At 36.4% G+C, this 12585-nt stretch overlaps 1 protein-coding gene across 5 annotated transcripts; it reads left to right on the forward strand.

The window, feature by feature from the left end:
• Positions 1-990: 990 nt before the first annotated feature.
• Positions 991-10846, forward strand: LOC128674892 (glycerophosphocholine phosphodiesterase GPCPD1-like). 5 transcript variants are annotated; one of them, XM_053754163.2, is made up of 8 exons: positions 991-1064; positions 1833-2874; positions 3071-3296; positions 3793-4002; positions 5271-5393; positions 5697-5831; positions 7289-7435; positions 8489-10846. In XM_053754163.2, exons 2-8 carry the CDS (start codon positions 1871-1873, stop codon positions 8867-8869), a joined length of 2226 nt encoding a protein of 741 aa, XP_053610138.1. In that variant the 5' UTR covers positions 991-1064; positions 1833-1870; the 3' UTR covers positions 8870-10846. The 5 variants fall into 5 exon arrangements, 4 of the variants coding, with proteins under 4 accessions (XP_053610138.1, XP_053609971.1, XP_053610049.1 ...); XM_053753996.2 differs by lacking the exon at positions 991-1064 and adding an exon at positions 1364-1630; XM_053754074.2 differs by lacking the exon at positions 991-1064 and adding an exon at positions 1377-1468.
• The last annotated feature ends 1739 nt before the right edge of the window (positions 10847-12585 follow it).

A 12585-nucleotide genomic window follows, 5' to 3' on the forward strand; every position in this document is an offset into this window, starting at 1 on the left:
CTGTTATTTTATTTTCATCTTAAATACCCTCATCACAATAATCCGAGCGTAATGTCCCGCTTGTATCTTGAATTCTTGAGTCACTAGTCTTCAGTGCCCAGGGTAACCTACATTTTATACAGAGTAGGTACATAAAGAAAGTAATAAATGGAACAAGCAGGACAGGCCTTTCATTTTATATAATAGTAAATATTAGTTTTTGTCTGCGGATCGTCCGCGTGAATGTAGTTTTTTTAATTTCAGGAAACAAACCTTAACATCTTCAGACAAACCTATATATTGTGTGTATTTACCTCTATTTAAAATCGGATCTACTGTAAGATTACCCTGAACAGATAAAAACAGCAAAGTAATATGTCATGTAATGTCCGTTTGAAAGCACAGTGTAAAACCAGTCTGCACCCGCAAACACACAAATTTATTGCAACGTCACGTCGTATGTTGGCAGCGTCAACAGTACCCTAAACGCGTTATTGAACCCGAAATGTTGGTGAAGTGCGGATTTGCAATTCACTTCTCACTATCGAATCGATTCGAAGTGAGACTCAGTGAACCAATCACGTTGCGGTGTGGCTGTCGTTGCGTCACAAGTTGAAGTGCGGATTTGCAATTCACTTCTCACTATCGAATCGATTCGAAGTGAGACTCAGTGAACCAATCACATTGCGGTGTGGCTGTCGTTGAGTCACAATGGCGCACTGTGTTTGGTTAGCTTGCGTCTCACTGTGAATCGACTCGATGGTGAGATGTAAATAGCAAAGCCGCACTACGCACGCTGATCGTACCAATTCCAATAATCAGACCACTAACTTCGAGTGTACAAGCAGTAATAATCTGTGTAATTTGGCGAAAACTAGTTATACCAGACATGGGTCCTAGCCAGATTGACATATTATCTACGTAATCACCTATGTTTTAAATTTCAACGAAATCCTTAGTGCCGTTTTCGAAAACACATATATAAGATATGCACGTTTTTCTTGTAGGTATTTCCAGTCCTTCACGCCAAATGTCTGAAAACGAATTAAACTTTCGTATGTAGCGGCCGCCGCGACAAAACACAGGTGAGCGCTGACGTCATTAGGTGGGTAGGTATTTTTTCTGGTTAGTTTTGGGTAAACTTTCCAAACTTGACGTTAGATTTTTTGTGGTTTTTCCTCCATTTTGAAAAAAAGATTTTGTATTCAATGAAAGAAGAGCATTCCGGTCCGGTTCCGAATTCGGATTCCAGATTCGGGAAATTAAATGTGCGTGGCGTGCCTATTAAAAAAAATTGACTCTGTCAAAGTATCTAGGATGGATGGTATGGAATTAGTAAGGTCTCCGTACAACGTACTTACTAAATCCATGGTACCAATGACTAAAGAAAAATCTATTCTTGGTAGGTAGGTGCCAACATACAATAGGCCTAGTAGCTAGTAGACTATAATCAGCTTCGTTCGTTCGTTCGAGCGAGGTCCGTCTATAGGTAGGTAGGGGGCTCGGGGACACGGGGTAAATGTAATCAAATGTTCCTATATGGGTCCTATACTAAATACAGAGTAAATAAATTCATTTGATTTCATATTACTATTTGGTGTATTTATACTCATTTGGATCAAACTCACCAAGAATCCATGCACAGCTTATTGTAAGTTCCATACCTACTATATTAGACCTTTGTACATTTTTTTTGTTTGTCTTCATGTTGTTTCATTGATTGGATTGACTTGACATTCTGTGATTGACTTAGATCAGAAAGAATGTAATTCTTTTGGCGTAACAATCTCATATTTTTTTCATTCTTTTGTAAAATTTTCACTGTGTAACAATGCAACGTTGGTTTTTTTTAGATAACCGGAAGAAAAAACAGTTTATACCACCTAAAAAAATGACTACTAAAGAGCCAGAACCTCAGCCTGAAATTGTATCACAAGATTGGACATTTACAGTGTCCGCTCCTGAGGTTGGCCCTAGAGAAAGAGTATACATAAGTGGTAGCATACCAGAACTAGGAGAATGGGACTATAAAAGACTGGTCCTTTTAGAAAATCAAGGAGGAACCGACATGTGGTCTATTACAATAACTATTCCCAATACTTGTTCTGTATTTTATAGATATGCTGTATGCATTCCAATTGATGATACAAATGATGTAATGGTGCGTTATTGGGAAACTAGTATTCATCCCAGAGTCATCTTGGAGTCTATGGTAAATCCAGTCACTGATATTCTTGGTGAAATCAGCAATGAAAACAAGATTACAAAAGGTTGGCTCACTATGCAAAGTATTTTACAGTTTAAGTTTATGAAAAATCCTCTAAAATTGAAAAGTCGCCTCAGTGAGAGACTCATGAACATCAAAGTCACTCCAGTGAAATTGTCATTTGGTACGGAACATCCTGTGGAAGATTCTTTGAGTGTGGACACAGTGGATAGTGAAAGTCCACCTGCTGTGATTGTTGAAGTCTCAACGTTAAATAATGACCCCAAAATTTGTAGCTTGAAGTCACAAGACCAATTTGGTACAGAGTACAAACCAAATGATATATTGCTTGTGAATGTCATGACTCCAAATCTCCAAGGTCTCGCATATTTAGTGGATGTTTTCTCATATAGTTCTCGTGCATCATCTGAAGACCCACCTTGCCATGTTGGCTACACTTATGTTTTACCAAATATGTTTAAACCTTCTGAAGGTACATTAGAGTTACCAGTTACTTGCAATGTAAAGCATCGACCTTTAGGAACAATTAATATTGAATATTTAATAATACACCCAATGATAGAGCAGCTATGTGACATGCAAGTGTCATATGCAAAACATTGGGATCCAACATGGACGGGATTAGAAGTGGGGCACCGAGGGCTGGGTGCTAGCTTTAAAAATAAGGAGTAAGTGTTAATTTCAATACAACATTAATACATATTGTTAAATTGTTTACATGCAACTTATATAAATAACTTAAAAATTTAAAATAGGAACCTACTAGAATTTTTATGCAGCTTGGCTTATCTGACCCAATTCTTGGAGTTCTTTTTCAATGTGGATAATACAATCATTTTCAGAGATAATAATATCCATTTTCAGAGGTAATAATATCCGTGAAAATACTGTAGCTTCTTTAAAGAAAGCAGCTGCAAGTGGGGCAGATTTGCTAGAATTTGATGTTCAGCTAAGTAAAGATATGATACCAGTTATATATCATGACTTTCATGTGTGTATATCAATGAAAAGAAAAAAGGAAGTTGAATTTTCTGAAATGTTAGAATTACCAGTAAAGGACTTAACCTTGGAACAGCTTCAAAAATTAAAGGTATTTAATTAAGGCAATAATAAGGATTTAGGATATGATTGGTCAAGTTTAAAAGTAGTTTTGATAAGTCAAGTGAAAATTTCTGATTGTACAAAAAAACTTTTGATGCCTATTGGTAGTTTCAGTATGCCAAATAATATGTTTCAATTCATCTAACATAGTTTTAGCAGTGATTCTTCAATTCTTCAAATCTATGTCAAACTAATTGTCAAAACAAACTGGTTATAATTTGGGTCGGGTAGCTACCTACCAAACGTTTTGACTTTTTTAATATTGGAAGAAATTGAAAAAATATATTGAACAATTTCACTTGATGTATCAAAACAACTTTCAGATTTTACCACACACCCTAAATCATAATAAGTCCTATTATATTTATGGCAAGTTCTTAATTTTGGTACCAAGACATAAGGCAGTACCTTCATAAACATTGACTTTGGCATAATTTTTTGTACTTTGTAGTGTAGATTAACTAATAATATAAAAATAATTTTAGGTATATCATTTGGTAGAAGGGCGTAACCATGAAATATTATTCTTCGATGAAGATTTAGAGGAACATCAACCTTTTCCCACATTGGAAGATGTTATGAAAAAGATAGATGTCCATGTGGGTTTCAATGTGGAACTTAAGTGGACGATGGAGATGGATGACGGGACATTTGAGTTGAACAATCCATTTGATATGAACACATATGTTGATAAGGTTCGTTTTTATCTATCTCTGCTAGATTGGCTCAATGGCTTACATAACTACCTTGTCGTAAGGCTGCGCCCACAAAAAGCTATAGGAATATATGGAGAAATCTTAACTTCACTCCAAGTTGATCAATGTTAAGACTGGTTTTGTTATACATAATGTCACACTTGCTTTTTAACTATTTTTGAAAATAGTAAGTACTACGCTCCGGGGTTTCGGGATATAAGGTACCCTATGTGTTATTCCAGTTTATTTTCTACCTGTGTACCAAATTTCATAACAATCCGTCAAGTAGATTTTGCGTGAAAGAGTTACAAACATACATGCATGTATATATACATAAATACATGCATACATACATATATGTATATCCTCAAAAACTTTCTAATATTAGTAGGATAGTAGGATTTAGTTGTTTATAAATTATTGTACTTATTGACGATTCTAAATATTGTAGGTCTATGGATCAGTACCAGGTATATGTATGCAAAATTTCAAGAAATTATAAAATAAGTATTTATTTTCGAGTCCTAAATTATAAAAGCACCAAATTCCGCCACATGCGGTAAGCTTTCGCTAGCCTAACGGTTAAAAGCGTGGATTTGCGATTGCGTATGATCACATTTTTTTTTAATTTTTCGTAAAGTGTACCTATGTTTGTACTTTTTATTTTGTATTTATTATTAAAGTACGTCTAGTATTTCAGGAGATAGCGTGTATGTATGACACGTTTTTTCATACAAGTTTGCAATTTTGACAACTTTGGGGGCAATTTTTCAAAAAAAAAAAATAAGCCCATATCACACCTGGGCGTTTCGTCTGTGTCAAATTCCATCAAAATTGGTCGAGTAATTTTCAAGTTTATTCGTTACAAACAAAAATACAATTTTTTTCTCTTTATAATATTAGTATGGATTCAGGACTCGAGCGTGCTCTTAACCAGAACATGACAGTTTGAGGCCTAAATTGAATAATTAATTATATGAATTTTGGTTATTAGGCAGTATTATCGGACATTATGCTACCAGTATAATAAAGGTTTTCATTACAGATAATAAACATACAACATCTTTGTTGTAATCATACAAAATTTTACCTGGAAATAGAAGTAAAGGGTGGAAATCCACTATCAGATTTTCATATACATAGAAAAAATACATGTAAATGCGGTACCGCGATGTGACTACGGGAAAGAAACCGTGGGGCGCGGTTATCACTAAAGAAAACGAGTTCTTTGTACTAATGTTTAATAAGGTATGAAAATATATTTTCAGGTATTGGAGGTGGTATTGAAACATGCCGGTGAGCGCCGCATTGTGATTTCCTGTTTCAACCCAGATATTTGCACAATGGTGCGGCACAAACAGAATAAATATCCTGTCATGTTTCTCACCTTGGTAAGTAATTACCTACACGAACTGTGATTTTGAACAATTAAACCCTAATTAACAAAAAAAATATGAATGAATGTTTGCCATGCACACTTTACTCTGTATCATATTCAATGTAACCGATTCGTGGAGTTAGAATAAGAGGGCACTCCTCAACGGTACGGACATGTCTTTTTGTTACGCGTTGAATGCAACAAGACCTCGGCGACAATTAAAACTTGTGGCAACAACGACATCTATGAAAATAAAAAGTTGTTTTCATGTCATTATTATATGTAGCCGTTAGATCGTGTCGTATGTGATGTGCAGGGCATAACGAGCCGCTACCAGGCGTACCGCGACCCGCGCTGCCAGTCCATCCCCGCGGCCGTGCAGAGCGCCGTCAGCTCCGACATCCTCGGCGTCGTCGTCCACACCGAGGACCTTCTCAGGGACCCCACGCAGGTATGTACTGTGCCAGATTTATATTTCAATTGTTGTAGATCTAAATCGTTCGATCGATCGAATCGTTCAAATGCGATCATTATTACAGCCATTCCCGCTGTCCCCAAGTATGCTTGGGTCTTTAAATCTACTCAATGGATTTTGATGAGCGTTTTTTAAATCTAAAGATTTTGACGAAATTTATACATATATAAAATGCATAATATTGCACCCGTGCGAAGCCGGGGTGGGTCGCTAGTAAATATACTATAAATTAAAAGCTATGAGCAACGTTTTTCAAAATACGGGTATGATCCTCTCTTATGATCCTTCTCTCTTAATACAGTGCGCAGCGACGTAGCCAAGAAAGATAGCTTTGGGTAAAGTTGACGGAATTTAGAATTTCCGCGGTCACTAATCAATTTTTTTTATATTACCATATCAACGGGAAGAAACTGTCTCGGAGCTAAAGTATTTAGCATTTAAGACGCTTTGTGCATTCGTTCTGAATAATAAAAACTTAAGTTGGTGGAATTGAGATTCAATAGTGATAGGTTGGTAACTTATCGTCGTCGAGAAGAATCTCCAGATTATAGCCCTTTTCCCCTGATTGACATTTAATATCTACGTGGGAAGTGAAGCTGTTTAAGAATAACCTTTCTACCCTTAAAAAAATTTTGAAAATCGGTTGATTTATTCCAAAGATTTCACCTTACACACAAACTTACAAACAAATTATCTTTACGATTTAAGTGTATTAGATAATCCCTTATAAAAGCTAACACTTCAGTCACAGAAACAATAATTTCTCAAATCTGCTGAAAATTATAAGCAGGAGGTCGCATGAAATTGCATCGTAAAAGCAAACTCGTTTGCTTTTGCTATCCTTATGATGGCCTTAGATGGAACTGCTTGCATGCCTTTGCAACGGATAATATCAAAAATTAGTTCACTATGTATGGTGAATATCCAATCTAATACTGCGATGTTCGGTTTCTTAGTATGCATTCAAGTCTCCATTCATTTGTTTCAAGAATGAACTCTGCTGTCATAATATTGCAACATGTTTCAATGTCCACATACCATCACGCACATTAGTGTTTAGTGATAATTGTTTCTTGACGAATAGTTCTATCACGTGTCAGGTTGGTTTGCTTACCTGACATTGAGACATATGTGACTAAAAATAATCGTTGGCGATAAACGCTTCACGTCAATGATAATGAATGATTTATCGATAAATGTACCTTACGAGCTGTTCTTATTTAATACTTTGCTATGTTCGAATATTAAAATATGTATTAAAATATTCGAATTCCTTATTATCTCATGAAGCATGATATACTTGTTGATTTATTTGCGATGAGTTTACTACTTTATGCCTTGGACCACGAGTGCTAAGAAAATTACAATTTAATTATAGCGGCCAGACATTGATATTAAACCGTAGCCATAACCAGTAATTCTATTGATTACAGGTGCAACTGGCAACTAACGCGGGTTTAGTTATATTCTGCTGGGGAGATGACAACAACGACAAAAATACAATAAAGAGATTGAAAGAAATGGGTCTACATGCTGTGATATACGACAAACTCGACCAATACACAACCAAAGAAGTCAAGGTAAATTACTTTAAAAGTTTAGTCAAAAATATTTGACATTTGCTTTCTCTGCCTGCTTTGCTTTTCCCCGGTGTGTACCTTCTGATATTTTTCAATTTCCAGTCAGAACGAAAAAATTAAATTCTGCGTAAACTGGTTTTGATTCCGCCATACGACAGATAAACATGAGTGCATTTTTCAATCAAAGGTAGGAAAAAGTAAATTTGATCACCAAAATAATTTAGTTTTTAGCTGACTGAAAATAATTACATCATGTTTTGACAAACACTATCTACTTACTACTCCTGCTTGTCTCTGTCAATTTTACAACCGAAGTTTCCGGCTTAGTCGTAAGTTTACATGTTCGTCAAACCTCAACATACATTGTAACACAGACAAATCTAAAGCTTTGCAATACATGTTGGCCGACCGTAGATGAGCCTAGCCTAATTGACACAAGCCAAGCGCTACTGTCTATAGGTAGATGTGCCATTGGCCTAGACTAGACAAATGGACGCAAGCCAATTTGGGAGATACCCATATTTTGAGCACTGTCAGTATTTATTCTGTATTATATTGTAACAATATGGACGACGTAGAACTTATTGCAGCGGCCGAATACTCGACGGTAGCTGACAACGCGTTGGTCTAAACGTGCCAAACATCTAGACAGTAGCGCTTGGCTTGTGTCAATTAGCCTAGTCTTACTTTGGTGTATCACGCTCGGCCAACATGTGTCGCAGACTTAAGCAAAGTACGATGGATCACAGTAACATTGGACAAACATGTAAGCGTGGCATGACGTCTCATCCGTACTGACGGATCCGGTCCTTATAAACTTTGAACGCTTAGTTGCCTATATTATTTCATTAGTTACATAGGGCATTGGTATTTGTGACGTTCCACGACAAAAGGTTCTTTAAGGACGGCAGTCGCAACGTCTTATGCGCGTCTACAATAAAAATGAACAAGTGCAACATTTAAGCGTCTCCCATAAGGTTCCTTTTGTCGTTGAACATCACATTTTGTTTATGTTTTTGTTTATTTATACATAATTTGGTATGCGCCATACAGGAGAGCATATTTTTGGTGGAAGCGCGTGAGTCCCAGCGTGAAATAATGCGCTTGGCGGCGCTCGAGGACCTCCCCGCCACGGAGAGCTCGGCCTCGGCCGCGACTCCGCCCGAGTCCGCCGCCAGGGTCTTCCTCGACCTCTCTCTGCGCGACCGAATGCGGGACCACTCCACTGTCACCTCGTTAGAGTCGCTTGCGTCCTCGATAGACCTCAGAGACGACAACAACTCTGACTCTAATCCATTGAAACGGAATAGGGACATTATTGGAAATGTTGATAAAGATTACCAAGTGAAAGAACAAAAGAATTCATTCCGCAACTTATTTCCAGCCGGAGACAATTCTAAAGGATCCCCGAAAAAAAGCCGTAAATCTGATTAAAACTTTGGTTTTGATCCATTAACATAACTTTATACTACCTACTTTCCATTCTGTAATGCAAATTTCATTGCAAAAATAAAAACTAGGAATAAAAGAAGTTTTCCTTAAAAAATATATCAATTTTTAACATGGTAACTTTTAACTTGGTCACTAGTCAAATTTTGAAAACGGATTTGGTTCAAGAAACTAGCCCGTTATACACCCTACAAATCCAGCTATCAGATGCCCGATTCTCATGCCACCGGATGAGGTTCCTATTTAATTTCCTTTTAATCGAAGTGAAGGGGTATATTATTCCGGTCGGTATAAATCCTATTCCACCTGTCGCTTATCTACCAACGCTGAAAAATGATTTTTTATTTAAACTTTATTGCGCCACTTATGTATAAAGTTAACAAAAATTCTCATATAAATTTGGAAAATATCAACCTTCATGTAATCAATTATAATACATCAACTCGAGATATTTTAGTGATGTGCGCCAGCTGGCAGTTTGGAAGCGGCGGCTTTGTCACAGAGGCCGCTTCCATACTTGGTTAAGGTACCCAGAAATGTCAAACTATTCCTAATTCGTGGCAGGCAGAAACATACTTATCCTGGCGGCGCCCAAAAATGTAGAAATGGGTACGGATTTGATTTTTTAAATAATTTACATAACAAGCAAGGGTGAATTTCAAGAGCGTTTGAACGCGGCGTGTGCATTAGTGTCCGACATTTTTTTTAAATAATCTTTTATTTTTCAAATTAAACATTTATAAAATTAACATTGTACTAATACTTTACTTATTTATAAAAGAAGATAATTAAATTGATTACTGTGTATGGTACAATTTAATAAACACAAATGACAGCCCGGGACGGAGTTCAAAACGCTCGTGAAATTCACTCCCAACAGTTTTAGGTAATCGGATTGGACAACAAAACTTTGATTCTGTTTGTGGCCCCAGAAATGTGCAATATGATAAAATCTGGCATAAAATCTAACGAGAGTTACGGCGCGGCGAGGGTGGGACCCATATTAAAAGTATATAAGTCACTCCAGTGCTGTATCTAGTAAAATTATGTATATAGCTAATTAAAAGCATCAACCCCTTTTTACGGCACTGAGATAATTGTAAAAAAAAATCACAAATGCAACGATTTGATATTTCAATTTTATTAATTAGAAATTTGGCACATTTGTTGGCTATTACATAAGAAATCTTCATTAGGATAACACAATAAATGATTGTATTATGACTGCTTTAGTCAAATAAATTACATTTATATTTCACTAAATATATTGACGATTATTCTCATCATCACTTGCGCTAGTAAACCATATGTTTTATTCATGAACCAATTATACAGAAGGACCTGGTGTGTCTAGTTTTGAACAGACGTCATGGGAAGGGGGTTAGCTTTCCGCCTCATACAACTTTTGTTAGAGAAAATACAATAGGGGGCATCTTCTCTGTTTTTGATTCGTGGTTTTATTATCATTTTAGTATTTTATTACTAGCCTTTGAGTAACCTTTGAGGGACGACAGTCAATAAAAATTGATAAAATGCAATACATATTTTTATTATATTTATTTTGTTTGGCTATAGTTGTACGTAATATCTCATAAATAGTTTCACATTTCCCACTGGGCTTGCACGACGTTGTTCACATCTCACCATTTACTTAGCAACTTCAATAAAATCTTTACCTACCTACAAATAGACAACAATGCAATGTTATAGTGTAAGAAATTGAACATGTCTAATGAGTTTAAACGTTATTGTACTCTTTGTGTAGCAAGTTTGGGTGCCTTTATTAAAGACGGATAAATTCAAACTAGTCATTGTCCTCCGAACATACCAATGCGCAGACCTCCCGAGTCGTCGCCCGCGCGGTAACAGGTGCCGGGAATACCTACCCACAGGCGAAGACTCATTTAAACAGTCGAGCTAGAGAAGAAAATAGTTTTAAATGCTGATACGATGACGTTCGTTAGCTCATTAGCTATTTTGTAAAATGTTATACCTACATAGGTATATATGCCTCGATCATATACATATATTTTTGATTTCTTTGTTATATTCATTGATATAGGGATTCTATTCGATACACAGGGTAAGTGCGTACGCCGCGTGACGTGAAGGCGTAGCGCATATTCGGCTTGTGTCTATTAAACTAAATATTACGAAAAACAGGCACTTTTTTTTCACTAAAGTAACGACGCTTCAAGCGGCGAATGCCACAAATTAATGTAGGGTGAGATCTTTCAAATGTTAAAAATATGTCTGTGATATCTAGCAATTTTTTTATTATTATTATAAATCAAGCCAGTTTATAATTTACGAATCATTTATAGCTATTTTGTATTATTTTTTTAGTGAATTTTATTTTCAAACATCAAATTCAATATGTATATACTTAGAAATAAATAAATTTTATGAAATAACGATTTTTATTTAAATTTTAAATGGTAAATTTTGTACATGTCTGCACTGAAGGAATGTCCTGGTCCATCGATATCTAAATAAAGGTACTTACTTGTATTACCTAATTACTTATTTTTGTTATGCTGGCAGCATTTTCAACGACATTTTTTTTTCAGTAAAATGATGAATTTATTGACCCTCGCAATTTTCCCGAATAAAATGTATCGAAGATGTTAACCCGGTAGTTATTAAGGTATCTTCGTACCAAATTCCAATAGTTATAAGAGTTTCCTACGGGACTTGTCATTGTCCGGGATAAGAAGTACCTATATGAAATGTTATGCCCAGAAATGGGTTCACTCGGGCGCAAATCAAAGTAGATGGGTACAGCTAGTTAGTTTACAAAATAAATTAGGTCCTTACATATGAAATTGGCGTTTTGTTGTACTGGCCACTAATCACAAATTTCTCTTTGGTTAGGAATTCCAAATTCAAATTTATACAACTATTTACACATGTATTTGTGTTCCGTTATAACTTTTAACCGTCATTCATTTGTATTTTCTTCTGATTTTTTTGTTTGCGTCACTCGGTTTACAAAATGGAAAATTATTTACGAGTACGAGTTCCACCGTGGCACCAGTGCTGCGGAAATGGCTCGAAGGGTTAATTATGTGTATGGCGGTCGTGTCGCAAAAGAAAACACAGTGCGTTTTGGTTTCAACGTTTTCGTTCTGGAAATTTCGACCTGCAGAACAAGCCCCGTGGACGACCGGAGACCCTAGTTGATAATGAAGAATTGGCTATTGTGGACGCGGATCCATCGCAAACCACGTCCGAGTTAGCTACAGGCTTCGGTGTTAGTGATAAAACTATTTTAATCCAATTGAAGTAAATTGGGAAGATTAAGAAACTTGAAAGGTGGGTACCTCACGAATTGAGTGTAACAATAATAAAGTATTAACCGGCACAATAATAAAGGGTTTTTAAATCAAATCATTACCTGTGATAAAAAGTGGATTCTCTACGATAATCGGAAACGCTCATCGCAATGGCTGAATCGCCTGGCCAGCCAGGCAAATTCTGCCCCAAGCGAAAATTGATCCATAAAAAGTTACTTATAAGCGTTTGGTGAACTAGTGCCGGTGTCGTTCATTAGTTTTCTGAAATCTGGCCAGACGATCACGGCAGACGTCTATTGTCAGCAATTGCAAACTATGATGGAAAAGCTAGCTGCTAAAGAGGCTGGTCAATCGCTCCACGCCACTGCTGCTTCACGACAACGCTAGACCACACACTGCACAACA

This window comes from Plodia interpunctella, chromosome 1 (genome assembly GCF_027563975.2).
Source record: "Plodia interpunctella isolate USDA-ARS_2022_Savannah chromosome 1, ilPloInte3.2, whole genome shotgun sequence".
Lineage (NCBI taxonomy): Eukaryota > Metazoa > Arthropoda > Insecta > Lepidoptera > Pyralidae > Plodia > Plodia interpunctella.